This window comes from Notamacropus eugenii, chromosome 2 (assembly GCF_028372415.1).
Source record: "Notamacropus eugenii isolate mMacEug1 chromosome 2, mMacEug1.pri_v2, whole genome shotgun sequence".
NCBI classification, from domain to species: domain Eukaryota; kingdom Metazoa; phylum Chordata; class Mammalia; order Diprotodontia; family Macropodidae; genus Notamacropus; species Notamacropus eugenii.
Window position 1 is genome coordinate 520,172,626 of NC_092873.1, and position 14,868 is coordinate 520,187,493.

The 14,868-nt window shown below is 40.0% G+C and overlaps 1 protein-coding gene across 1 annotated transcript in view; it reads right to left on the bottom strand.

Moving 5' to 3' along the window:
* Positions 1–465: 465 nt before the first annotated feature.
* Positions 466–14,868, bottom strand: part of LOC140530237 (cytochrome P450 2J2-like) — a 36,820-nt gene continuing 22,417 nt past the window's right edge. The window contains 4 exon segments of the mRNA XM_072649666.1: positions 466–1,441; positions 4,351–4,489; positions 7,100–7,287; positions 13,484–13,619. Of these exon segments, the coding sequence (XP_072505767.1) occupies positions 1,260–1,441; positions 4,351–4,489; positions 7,100–7,287; positions 13,484–13,619 (645 nt within the window). The 3' untranslated portion in view covers positions 466–1,259.

The window sequence follows — 14,868 nt, forward strand, 5'->3', positions numbered from 1 at the left end:
ACTCTGTGTGTACGTCTGTGCTTCAAATGTGTTTCTTATAAACAACATATTGCATTATTCTTGTTAATAATCCACACTGCTATCTGCTTCTATTTTATGGGAGAGCTCTTCCTATTGACATTGACAGTTATGATTACTAACTCTACATTTTCATTTATCCTATTTCCCCCATTTATATTTTCTTTCTCCTTCCTCCCTGTCCCTTCTCACCAGTATTTTGCTTCTGATCACCACCTCCCTCCATCTGCCCTCCTTTCTATCAGACCTCTCCACTTTTCTTCCCTCTTTCCATTCCTACTTCATTATAGGGTAAGATAAATTTCTATACTCAATTTAGTGTGCATGTGATTCCTTCTTTTTACTGAATCTTATGAGAAAAATCCCCATGTAACTATAAGTAGTACTGGAGTGATTATGTTTTATGATCTGTAGCAAGGTTTTTAATAATAATTACAAGACAGTACATCAGTTGTTAGATTTATATTTCACACTGTGAAAGTTAAAGTAAATAATGAATATTAAAATGAGTGGTTTAGAGATGAAACAATCAGCAATATTTATTGGGCTACTTCTCCATGCTGGGCACTGGGCTGAATGCTGTAGGTCCAAAGACATAAAGAAACAGTCCCTAGTCACATGGAGTTTACAATCTATAAGAATCTCTGAGAATTATCCTCATCAACCTGTGGAAACCTCCTACAACTCATTTAAACTCTCTGAAACCTCCCCACTGTTTGAGGTAGGGGAAGAAAAGCATTGGCTCTCTATTTATAGCATCACAACATTTTAGATTTAGAGCTGGAGAGCACCTTAGAGATCTTCCTCTTCATTTGAGAGTAAAGACTGAGGATGAGGTGACTTGCCCAAAGTCTCAAAGCTAGTAGGCAGCAGGGCTGGGATTTGAACCCAGGTACTTGGGTTGTAAATCCAGCAAGGACTTTTTGTGCTTTCCTTTGGATGATATTAATGCCTCTTTTGTTTCTCTTAGCAGGAAGGTTCAGGTTGGGCTACAGCTACTCTCCCCCTCCCCCACACTAGTCTCTCTATCCTCTTCTTCTCTCCTTGACTCCTGTCCCTTTCTTCACTCAGACTCCAAAGGGCAGGGTTGGGTCCTTGGAAGATGAAAATAGTTTCAGGTCTTTCTTTGTGTCATGTACTACTACTACTACTACTACTACTACTACTACTACTACAAATACTACTACTACTACTACTACTACTACTACTACTGGAAGATCACCCTGCAAGCCTTGCTTGGTCTACATCACTCTAGGAAGGGCACAGATTTTGTAGGAGACAGGAGAGCAAGTTAAGCCAATTCGGTAGTCCAGGCTCAGCTGGGTGTTTGCTGGAGCTTGGAATGTGAATTTCTGCAACAGGCTGGTGAAGAAAAGGAAGAGCTCAGTCCGAGCCAACTGTTCTCCCAGGCAGACGCTCTTTCCTGAAAGGCAAGGAGATGAGAAAGGAGTAAATCCAGTAATGCTTGCCACAGGCAGTAGGTCAGGATATAGATCCCAGCACTGGGTATAGGCCTTAAGGCCATTCATTGACTTATCCACAAGTATCATGCTAATAAAAGTCAGAGATAGAATTTGAACCCAAGTTTTCTTTGCTCCATGCCTGGAATCATTTCTATCATGCCATCCTGCTGCCGGCCTCAGAGACTTTGTACAGTTGAAATACTTCATCTGTGAACAGAGGACCTGGGTTCAGATCCTACCTTGGATGTTTTCACCCAGATGGCATTGGAAACGTCTCTTAGCCTGAGTGGGCCAAGTGTCCTTACTTGTGAAATGACGGAGTGGGATGATGTAGTATCCATGGTCCCTTCTACCTCCGGATCTAAGATCCTGCTTCTGTGCAGCCTTAGCAAAAACAGGGCCCTTCTCTGAATTTAAGCTAGGAGGGTTCAGTGGAGAAAGTTGGACCTGGAGTCAGGAAACCCTCAGTTCATGTCCTACTCCTGATACTTAGAAGCTGAGCGACCCTGGTCAAGTCACCTAACTGCTCTCAATCTAAGTTTTCCCCCGTAAAATGGGGATAATCATAGCACCTACCTCATAGGGTAAAGATATAAAGGTATGACAATTTTAAAGGACTATATTACTACTACTGCTACTACTCCTACCAGTACTGCAATTAATGTTATTACCTGTCAAATGCACACAATATTATCAGGTGCCTCACTGGGGTGTAGTGAAGGCTGAATGGGACAATGTATATTAGGCCTTTATTAGCCTTACAGTATTCATCTGCTCTCATCTGCATTGAGGAAAGAAAAACCAAACTAACTTTGATCCTGGCTTCAGAAACCCAACATGGGTCCTTCCTCTGGCACTCAGTAGCTGTGTTACTCTGGTCAAGTCACAAGACTTAGGGAAACAGAACAAGTGTCCACCTGACTCTGGCAGTTCCTACCATGGAGGACAAACTGTGATAGGCAGTGGGTCTGTTATTTCAGAACCAGCTTAACTTGCTGCTGCAGACTCTCCTGAAGGAGGAGGCTTTGGAGGAAGGAGAGAGAAGTGAACAGATCCCATTGGCTATGTAATCAGGCTTGAGCACCTGTTCACCTTTTCCAAAGGTGTGAAGGAGCTGTCTTCACTCCTTTCTCCAGGGGGCCATTCTCAGGAAGCTCACATTATTTGTGATGGGAGAAGGGGCCAGTCTGGCCTTCAAGAGACTAAGTCTGTCTGCCAACCCCCTCCATGCCATGACAAGAGCTGGTAAAGCCAGCTGTGTAGTTTCATGGAAAGAACCAATGGGTTAACTGAATGATTATATTTGATCCTAGAGGTAATAGAGAGCCCTCAGAGCTCACTGAGTGGGAGTGAGGGCAGGGGAAAAGATGGTCAGACCTACGCTTTAGGAAAATCAGTGTGGTAACTGGGTGCTGGAAGGATTGGTTTGGAGAGTGACTTGAAACATGGATAGGAGCCTCTTGCAATCAGCCAGGTGACAGATGATGAGAAAAAGAAGAGAAGATCTGCCATAGGGATGATAAGACTTGGGGAACTCTAAAGCACTAGGTAAATCACCTATGTATTATTTAAATAAAATCTAATGGCATTTTAATATTTCCAAAGAATTGAACTCTATTACAATATAAAATTTTATGTATTATTAATAAATTATATTTATGAAATTTAAATTTAAAATTATTTTAAGATTTTAAAATAATTTTAAAATAAATTTTTTAAATGCAAGTTTGATAGTGAAGGAAATGAACAGAATTTGATGCCTCAGGAATCATCTACAATCCCTCCCATCTCCATTCCTTTCCAAGACTGCTTCCCCAGAGAAGTCAGCATCTTCTCCTTACTGCCCTTTCGACCCCCAGCTTCCTTTCAGGCTCAGCTCAGAGCCTACCTCCAGTTGCATGGGCTTTCTCCCTCCTGAAATCTCTTGTATTTACTTAGGGTCAGAACACTGAGAATTGGAAGGTGTAGGCGACCTTACAGGACACCTACCTCACCCTCTTACTTATTAGAGATGACAAAACAGGCCCAGAGAGGGTCTGAGTCACTGCAAGTCACATGACTAGGAAGACACACAATTAAAACTCTCATCCTCTGGCTCTGAATTCCTGGGATTCTTCTGTCATAGATTCAGAGCCAGAAGGAAATTTATTAGTTATCTAGACCAATCCCTTCATTAGAGATCAGGAATCTGAGGCCCAGGAGTTTTAAGTGAGGCCTCCCTAAGACATCTGGGGGGAAGGAGCAGAGCTTGTAGGTGGTGGCTAGGCTTGGGGGAATTCTGGGGTCCATCAGGCAAAATCAGAGCTGAGGATGAATCTTTCCCCACTTCAACCACAGAGCTGTTCTCCAAAGAATGCGAACTAGGCCTCACTGTCTTGTTAGATACCTCAGGGTCAGGCATCTATCCAGTGGTTTGGAGAGTTATTGATTGGTTTTATTTTCAAATCGTTGCAGGTGCTATTTGTATACTAAAATACAAGTACACTAGCGATTTGCTGAGTCCATCACACATTGTGGATGGACTGCCAGGACCTGGGGCTGATTTCATTTGAGATACTTCAAAACTGTGACTGTGGGCAGATCACAGCCTCCCTGATGTTTAGTTTCTTCATTTGTAAAATGGACAGCTGTAGTACCTACCTTATGACGTGACTGTAAAATTTCAAAGGGTTGTTATCTGTCTTGTAGATTTTTAAAAAGTTATCTGAAGGTCTGTTATTTTTAATTTGTTTTCCCAAACAATGAACATTGCTAGTATATGCACCATCACATGGTGGTGGGTTTCAGGAGGTATAGTCTATAAAGATTCTTAATGTTAAAAAGGTTTGTGCACTTTGACCTAGAGCTCCCTTCCAACTGTGTGGCTTACCTATTGAGAAGGGGAGAAAGGATTCTCTCTTCTTAAATTGTCCATTCTCCAGAAAATGCTCTGGGTTGAAAGTTTCTGGGGTAGCCCACTCCTTGGGATCCCTGTGCAAGGTAGTCAAGTTGGTTGACAGTACAGTACCCTGGAAATGAGAAAACAATTGAGTCAGTCCATGAAACCTTGAGGTAGAAGAAACCTGGCTCACCCTCATTTTGCAGAAGAGGGAATTGAGTCCTGGAGTTTGGGGTACTGGGGTGCCAAAGAACCAGCCAAGGTCACAGAGCTTTTTAGTAGCCAAGACTTTGGTTGAACTCAAGACTTCTTAGAGCAGAGGCTCCCAACCTATTTGGGGTCACAGACCCCTCTGGAAGGCTGGCAAAGAGCAGAGTCTCCCAACCTATTTGGGGTCACAGACCCCTCTGGAAGGCTGGCAAAGCCTTTAGATCCCTTCTCAGACTCACATTTTGAAATGATTCAAATGAAATATTTGATTGCAAAAGAAACCAATTATATGGAAATGCAACCATCACAATCTAATCAAAACAAAATAAAAGATAGAATTCATGGAGCACAAGGTAAGAGTGCTGGTCCTAGAGCATAGCAAATTTCAGATTAGAAGGGGTTGTAGAGGTCTTCTGGTCCACTTCTCTCATTTTACAGAGGTCTAAACTGAGACATGAAAAAGTAGATTCAGTGTAGGCCCTCCAGGTAGTGTGAGAAGGACCAGATGAGCCCAAACTGCCTCATTCTAAACTTCCACTTTAGGGCAAGGTTGATCCCCAACATCACTAGGCGATTTTTCTTCCACTTAGTGTCTGCCCAATCTGGGACACATCCTACCTAATGCCTTCTTATGAATTGGGTTGTAAATGAATAAACTTGTGAGACAGCAGTGTGTCCTATATTTGCAAATTAGTAAATTCTTTCAGAAGTCCTGTAAGAAATGATGGTAAGATCTATGGTGGTTTGATCTGGTTGTCAGATACTGTGAAAAACCAATAGGACTGGATATAAAGGCAGCCAATCAAAATCTTTATACAGGCTGGTTAAAATAAAGGATCATAGATTGAGGGTTAGAAACCTTCTCATTTTTACAGATGAAGAAACTGAGGTTGACAGGAGGAATGACTTGTCCAGGGTTACCCAGGAAGCCTCTGAGACTGAATTTGAACCCAGTTTTCCCTGTCTCCATTTCCAGCTTTCTATCTACTGTGCTTTGTTGGGTTGGAACCTTCAGCTTCCTGGGTCTAACTATACAGACACACCTGTATAGGTCTAAACAGATAACCTGGTTTAGAATTAGCTTCCCCATAGGAGGAGTTCAGAGGGTGAGGCAATGATGGGGGCAGAGAAGAGGGCAGTGAAGTAGGTGTGCCCAGGCCTTTTTGTTTCCTGTTTGCATGAGTGAGCAGGCATGGCCCTGTCTCTCAGCCTGGAGATACTGAAGAAAACAAGGTCATCCAATGTCATCTTGGGAGTAATCTCTGCTTCCTAGGATGCAGGAAATCATGATAGTAGACCTGGGAGAGCCTTAGAGGTTATTGCTATTATTTTACATCACAATGGACTTAAGTAACTCACTCAGGGTCCTGAAGTTCAACATTTGAACCCCGGTCTTCCATATTCCCACTTCAATATTCTCTTCACTCTTCCAATTTGTCCCTCTGCCTCCTTACTTAAGCTGTCTTCCATTATACTTAAGTCCAATTCAGTCCAAAGGCCAATTCAGTCCACTTCCCAAAAGTGTTCCTTTTCTTCTTATCTCTGTGGACTTTCTAAGTGCCATCCATCCATCCTTCACAGCCCAACATGCTCACTTCTTTTGTGATAATTCCTTCATCCTATCAGGAGCTTTCCCTCATCCTCACTTTTCCATCACCTGTACCTGATACTCACTGACTAGTTGTGTGTCCCTGGGTAACTGACTTCCTTTCTGCCTGCCTCAATTTTCTTATCTGTTAAATGAGTGTAATAACTTCCCCTCCCACCCAGGGTTGTGGTGAGGGACAAGTGAGATGTTTCCAAAGTTTTTGTAAACCTTAAAACAAAGCATAAGTGGCAGCTATTTCTCTGCTCATTATTGTGCTCTGTATTGCTCATGGGGTCTTATACATAGTGATCAATTCAGTAGATGAAAAAGAAATGAAACTTAGGTCAGAAAACCTAAGTCTGTAACTCAGCAGCACTTAACACAATGCTTAGCACATAGTAGGTGCTTAAGAAATGTTTATCACACTGAACTGTGATGTTTCTACAAGGGAAATTCTTTGTCAAACCCTCTTTTTTCAAATGAAGAAAGAGTCGCAGGTAGGTATCACACATAGGGATGTGGCACATAGGGAACCTAAGTGAACCTGACAAATTTAAACACAGGAATAAAATTGGACTTTAAACCCAGTCCCTCTGCCTCCAAGATTAATCTTTCTTTTTCTCATCCAACTGTGAGAATCAGTGATTTTAAGATTTTAATCCAAAGCTTCTTCACCTTTTTGTTTTATCATGGAAGACTTTGGTGATCATATGGTGAAGGTCATACTCCCTTTCTCAGAATAATTCTTTTTGAAGTATAAAATATCATACATAGGTTTGGAAAAACCACTCAGTTATATGGAAATAAAACATCAAATGCAGATTTAAAGAACCTTTGTTCTATAGTCAATGTTTCTTTTCTTTTCCCTTCTGCTACCCCACACACCAGGGTAGATGGAAGCCATAGAGCCCCTTCAGGTTCATTGGAGAGAAAGCAGTTTACCTTTGGCACATGGTATCCAGCCACTGTCGTGTCAACCCTGGCCACCCTGGGCACATTGAAAGGAACAATATTACCCATTCTCTGAACTTCATGAACAGCTGCATTAGTGTAAGGCATGTTCTCCTTATCAGCCATGGTGGGGTACCTCGACTGGCCAAGTACCCTGTCAATCTCAGCTTGTATTTTGCCTAGAATGAAAAGTAGAGTGTTTTAGGACCCAAATAATAGCTCACATATGTAGAGTGCTTTAAAGTTTGCAAAACATTTGCAAATATTATCTCATTTGATTGTCACAAAAATTCCAAGACAACACTGTTATGATTCCCATTTTATAGGTGAAACTCAGGCAAACAAAATTTAATTGACTTATTCAGTCACACATCTAGGTGGATTTGAACTCAAGACTTTCTTTCCCTTATGATTGAGTTTTCTCTGATCATGTGGGAGAACCACAGCCACACCTGTGGTTAGATGAAAGTTTGGCTTAAAACTTTATCAAAGTTTTGAATTTTTATAGCTGAAAAAGTGGAGACTTGGCTGGTTAATGATAAATAAGGATGTTTGTGTTGTTAGGCAGGCATCCAGGAATGTACCATGGAAGTCCCATGGAAAGCATGCTGGAGTTAGAGACAGAAGACCCATGGGCAAGTCACAAAAATCTCATGGAGCCTTGTTTTCTCTATTTCTAGAATGATCAGGTCAGACTAGGCTGTCTCTAAAGTCTTTAAATTTATGTATTTTTTAATTTACATAGCTTTGCATTTAGTGTCCAATGATCCGTGGCTCCAAATGAATTAGATGTAGAGATCAGTTTTCGAAGAACCAGATGGTAATTTTAGAAGAAGAGTAATTTGACTCCCTATGAGAGCTTATCCCTGACAAAGCATTTGTGATGAACCATGTTTACAGAAATTAAGTATTTCAAGTCAGCAAGCATTTATTAAGTACCTTCTATGTGTCAAAAACTGTTCGAAAGACTGAGAAGACAGAGAATGGCAAAAGACAATCCCAGCTCTAAAGGTGCTCATAATCTAATGATGGATAAAACATACAAGCAAGACACCTTCAGGATAAATGGGGGATAATGACAGAAGGGAGGCACTAAGATTAAGGTAGATTGGGAAAGTCTTTTCACTGAAGATGGGCTTTCATCTGGGACTTGGAGGACACTAGGAAAGCCAGGAGGCAAAGATAAGAAGGGAATGCATTCCAGGAGTATCAGGACAGCTAGAGAAAATGCACAGAGGTGAGATATGAAGAGTCTTGTTAGTGGGACAGCCCAGAGGCCAGTGGCACTGAATCCAGGAATACATTTAAGGTTTTAAAGTGTAAGATGACTGGGAATATCAGAGGAGGCAGCTTATAAAGGACTTTGATTACCAAAGAACACATTTTCCATTTGATTCAAGAGGTGATAGTGTGATACTGGACCTTATTGAGTCGGGGAAACTAATCATTGGTGACTGAATGAGGATGGATTGGAGTGGGGAGAGACTTGAGGCAGGCAGACCCACCACAGGCTGTAGCAATAGTCCAGGTGTGAGGGACTGTGGGCCTGAACCAGAGTAGAAATAGTGTCAGAGGAAGGGAAATATTAAAGGGATGTTTCAGAGTAAAATAAGCAGACCTTGATAACATATTAAATCAGTGTGTGTGTATGTGTGTGTGTGTGTGTGTGTGTGAGTTTATAAGATGTTCAGTATGACTGTTAGGTTATGAGACTGAGGGACTGGGAGGAGAGTGTTATATTCTATAATAATAGGAAAGGTAGGAGGAAAGGAGGGTTTAGGGGAAAAGAATGAGTTTTGCTTTGTATGTATCAAATTTAACATGCCTCTAGGACATGTGTTTTGAGATGTCCAATAGGTAGTTGAAGATGAGAGACTGGAGGTCAGCAGAGAAGTTAGGGCTGGATAAATGGAGGAGAATTATTAACTTAGAGGTGATAACTGAATCCATAGAAATGGAAGAAATCTGAAAGTGAAATAATATAGACAGAAAAGAGAAGAAGGCCCAGGAGAGATCTCTTTGGCATCACCATATGTGTGACCTGGATGTAAGTGTGACCTGCACTAAGATCCAGCAAAGGAACCTGAGGAGTGGTCTGGTAGATCAGGATGGGGGAGACTCAGTAAGAGTGTCAGGGAAATCTAGAGAGAAGAGGGGAGACAAGGTGCCTGACAATATGAATGTGGATGAAGAATGAGAAAAGACCATTCTATTTGCCAATTAAGGATCATTAGTTACTTTTGTTTCAATTGAATGATTTAAAACTGTTAAGACAGACTAGAGAATTAATTTCTTGTGTTTGTTCTTCTTCCCAAAGAGGACCGTGACATCAAAAGGATAATCTGATTTGCAGTTTACTTTGATTTGAGTGAGGGAGGGCTGTGCAGTGTCACCAACCTCACTTTCTTCTCCTGAGCCATCTGGGTCCAGTGGCCTGATATTCATCAGGATAACTGGAGATGGTAATAGGAATTAGCTGAAAGGAAGTAGACACATCTCTTGTAGATGGCTTTCTCAAGGAGTTTAACCACAAAAGAAAGAACCAATTTGAGACAATCATTAGTGGGGATAGATCATATTTTGTTTTTTTTTTTTCAGAATAGGAGAGACAGAGTATGTTTGCAGGCAGTAAGGAAGAAGCCAGGTGACAGTGGGTGATTGCAGTTAAAGGAGAGAGTGGGAAAGATAGAGATGACAGTCTACTAAAGAAAATGGGATGGAATGAGATCACATGTGAGTCTAGCAGAGTTGTCCTTGGCAAGGGTATGAGTAACCTCTTCAGGTGACATAGGATTGAAGGAGACAGTAGGGGTAGAAGCCATATGGGTGATGTCAGATGAGGAGGAGGAGAGAAGAGGAATCTTAAGGTGAAGGGACTCAGAATTTGCAGTAAAATGAACTGATACAAATTAAAGTGAGCAGAACCAGAAGAACGTTGTAGACAGTGAGAGTAATATTGTCCCATGAAAGGCAATGAATGACTTAGCTCTTCACAGTAATACAATGATCCAAGACAATCCCACAGGACTACTGATGAAATATAAAATCTGCCTTCAGAGAAAGAACTAATGTTGGTTGAATATAAACTGAACAATCATGCTTTTCACCTTCTTTATTTCTTTCATGTTTCATTCAAGTATTCTTGTACAAAATTACTAATTTGGAATTGTTTTATAAATTGTACATGCATAACCTATATATCATTGCTTACCATCTCAGGAAGGAAGAGAGAGAATGAGGGGGGTAGAGATAGAATTTGAAATTCATACCTTAAAAAATATTAACAATTGTTCTAAGATGTTATTGGAGAAAAATAATATAAAATATTATGCATATGTTTATACTGATTTGGAGTAAAATGTGAGACCAGTTTCTCAGAAAATGTTGGGGAGAGAGAGTCCCTTCAGAAAGGATGCAATAATCTGGAAGAGCTACTGCAATGAATAGGAAAATTAATTAATTGTGGAAATGTAAAAACATTGCCCTACAGCAATAATTATGAGATTATGCACGATAAATTTGTAGTGGAAGCATTAAAGCTGGTTTTGTGATTTTCTTTACATTAATATAACAGCACATGAGTGAGAGAAAAAGCCAGTGATGGTGAAAGGGAAACATGCCTGAGACTTGCCAGGGGAAGACAGATGATACCATAATGGGGCAAGTCTAAATTGAACTGGTTCACCAAGGGGTCAAGATGGAAAAAGGAGGAGTGTGTGACTAGTGCAAGGGTGATGGCCTGGAAGGGAACTGAGGATCCCAGAGATTGGCAGGCAGGGAAGGCAGAGAGTGAGGTGGAATATAGATAGACTTAGATTAGATAAGGGAATTTCAGAATTTGTGAATTCATAAAGTGGTATATTTCTGGACAATGACCAAATCATTCATTTCTAATAGCTTATAACTATGGAATGTATTAATATATAAATAATATGTAATATAATATATAGTAATAATATGACATATATGAGAGCAACTTATAACTTACAAAGAAATTAATGCTTATTGACAATGTGATTTTTAGCACCAATATAATTCTTAGCCCACTTCCTATCATTCTGCCATGGTCATTGTGGAAGCAGGAGTTGAGGGGAGCAGGGTGAGGGTCATTTTGTATCATTATTTGTGTTTAGAGTTGATTTGGACTTCAAATTTAACTCCCAGTGTTCAGCCTTCTGGGATGAGCTGTTGGTTACTTAGCTAAACTGGGCTTCAGGATGTATGTCCCAACAGCTGGGACAATACTGTATGCTTTTTAATTCACTTCAATAAACTTTTATTAGGATCCTGTCATGTGCTAGGAACTGTGGTAAGCTCTGGGGATACCAACAAAAAGAAGAAAAAGAGAGTGGCTTCAAGAGTCTTGCCTTTCCATCATGGTAGATGCTGCTTGACCCATCTATTCCACTGGCATAGACTTTGAGAGCCAGGGGCACTTTGACACAATAGAGAGGCATGAGAGGAGGACTCTGTAGAGATCTTTCTTACCTCAAGCCCAAATTAGGCTTCCTGCCACTTCCACTCATTTCACTAACTTCTACCCACAAGGGCCCAGTGGTATAAGTTGAATCCCTCTTTTGCCCAAGAGCACTTCGAATAGTTGAAGGCTGCCATTATGTCTTCCTGAAGTCCATGATATTTTTGAATGGAAGCTGAGGACCAGAGAACTGTCTTACTTCTGTTGATTTCCTCCTGTTTAGTCTGTCTGTGTCTTTTTTGTCCAAAGCTCTTCACATGTCATCTCTCCAATTAGACTATGAACTCCTTGAAAACAGGGACTCGGTTGTTATAGTTTCTATTTGGTCTTTTTTTTGTATTCCTACTACTTGGGGGTTGGGGTGTGTCTTGTCACTGAACTCAGAGGTTTCTGAAGGAGAAAGTGAGGCTGGTGACTTTGCACAGTCCTCCATCACTTAAATTCAACTCACCAGTAAATCACTTTCCTGATGCCATGTTCCCCTGTGAGAATGGGGGACAAATAACAATACTTAGCACTGTCTTTGGCACTTAGTAGGTACTTAATAAATATTCATTTATTGACTGAGATGCTTTGCTCACAGTCTCATGACTGCAGAGATGGGAAACCTGGACTATAAAGCAAACTTCTGACTCCTAATTAAGTTTTGTCACCCGCAGTTCCCTGCAAGGAGGGAAGCATTGCTTCATTCTTTGTGTCTTGTGTCTCCACTGCCTGGTATGTAGTAGTCACATGATAAGTACTTGACTTGAGGTCTATGATGCTAAATGTCTGCTAAGAATGCTGTTTTGGGGTATTATCTCACATAGGTACAAGTAATGTTGCATTCTAGGTAGTACTTTAAGAGGAACTTGAATGTATCCATTCCAGGTATTTCTAAACTGAGAGCTGTGTATTTACCCAAGTAGTTTGCTAGGGATCTGCAAATCCATATTTGTTCCATGGATCCTTATTTTGATCTTCAGTCTAAGGAAGATATGAGACATGTCACAGTATACTAGACAAGGAAATGTAACTTTAGATCATGCTTTGACTTTCAGATTTCTTGATGGATTTCTTGAGGGAGAAGCAGATAGTGGTCCATGGAGATGGAGCCCTGGACTTGGAGTAAGGATGACCTGTATTTAAATACCACCCCAGAAACTCCCTACCTGTGAGACTCTGAAGAAAATGCTTAATTTCTCTCAGCCTCAGTTTCCACATCTGCAAAATGAGGGGATTGGCTTTATTGCCTCTAAGGTACCTTCCAACTCTAAATCTAAAGACCTTAGGATCTTCAGTAGATTGAATTAATAACATGTCCACTTAAGTATTTCTCTTTTGAAATCAATGGAGATTTATCATATTTAATAGGATACAAATACATTTTAAATGTTACTTTTTGTTATCACATATATTTTTCAATAAAATAGTTATAGTGCAGTAAAATTATAATTAATAACTTTAAATTATTATGTGGTATTTATAAAACACTTGATGGCTTATAAGCACTCTATATTTGTCTGTTTGTTTGAATCCTCCTTACAACCCTATGTGGTAATGGTTCTCATTATCTCCATTCTACAGATGAAGTTTTAGAGGCTGAGAGAAATTATGTGATTTCCTCAGGGTCACATGGTTAGGTTGTGCCTGAGGCATGATTTCAACTCACATCTTCCTGAGTCCATATTCTATACTCTGCTGTCTTGAACAGCAACTACTCTCATATGTGGAGCTGAAAGAAATGTTGATGTTAAAAAGGTGTGGGCATGACGGTGAAAAATGGCAATCACTGCTTTCTTCCAGTGAGAATTGAAAGATGATATATGTAAAATGTTTTGCAAACTTTCAAACTCTCTGTAAATGAGAACTCTTTTGGACAAAGTACAGGAGTGAATAATCTGGAGCCATTATTGTACCTTGGATCTCTGGATTAAGAGCCATGTACAGCAGTGCCCACCTCAGAGTGGTTGAAGTTGTCTCTGTTCCAGCCAAGAAGAGGTCCAGGGTGCAGAAGACCAAATTTTCTTCACTAAAACTAGGATGGATATCATCCTTAAATGAAAAAGGCAAGGATCAGATAGTTAGTCCAGAAAGAATAATTATGGCTGTCTCTGATCATGAGGAGCTGCATCCTCAATGGGGTCTTGGGAAGGTCAAGATGGCAGATCCTAGGCTTCCCTTTAATATCCTAAAAATGACAGCTCTGATTTTTTTCCCTTTGAAATATTGTTTATTTCAATTGCATGTAAAGACAATTTTAAGCATTCTTTTAAAATATAAAATGTTGACCTCCAAATTTTCTATTTTCCTTCCACCCTTCCCCCTCCTTAAGATTGTAAGCAATTTGATACAGGTTATATATGTGAATTTAGATAAAACATATTTCTATATTATTCACATAGTAAATGAATCAACAGAACAAAGGGAAGAAAATGATGAAATAATAATACTAAGGAAAGTGAAAATAGCATGCTGTGTTCAGATTTCATCACTTCTTTCTTTGGACGGGTGTCATTTTCCATCGTGAGCCTTTTGGATGTGTCTTAAATCATTGTACTGCTGTGAACACTTAAATTCATCATAGTTGATCATCTCATAGCATTGCTGATACTGTGTTCAATATTATCCTGGTTCTTCTCACTTCACTTTGCATCAGTGGGTGTAAGTCTTTCCATGCTTTTCTGAAATCCACCTGTTTGTCATTTGTTATGGCAAAATAGAAGTCCATATTTCTATGCCACAGTTTGTTCATCCATTTCCCAAATGAGGCACAGCTCCTCAATTTCCAATTCTTTGCCACCAAAAAAAGAGTGAATAGAAATATTTTCCTACATATTCATCCTTTTCTCTTTTTAATGATCTCCTCAGGATTTAGACCAACTAGCAATATTCCTGGATAAATGGGTATGCACAGATTGATTAATTTTGGTCATAGTTTCAAACTGCTCTCCAGAATGGCTGGATCAGTTTTCACCTCCACCAACAATACATTAGTGTTCCAAATTTTCTCCATTCTCTCCAGCATTTATCATTGATCTTTTCTTTCATATTAGCTAATCTGATATGGGTGAGGTCATACCTCAGGGTTGTTTTAATTTTCATTTTTCTAATCAAGAGTTATTTAGAGAGGTTTTTCATGTGACTATAGATAGCTTTGCTTTCTTCATCTGGACTATTTGTTCATATCCCTTAACTATTCACCAATTGGAAAATGACTTGTATTCTTACTAATTTTTATCAGTTCTCATATATTTGAGCAGTGGGGCCTTTAGTAGAGACACTGCCTATAAAAATAATTTCC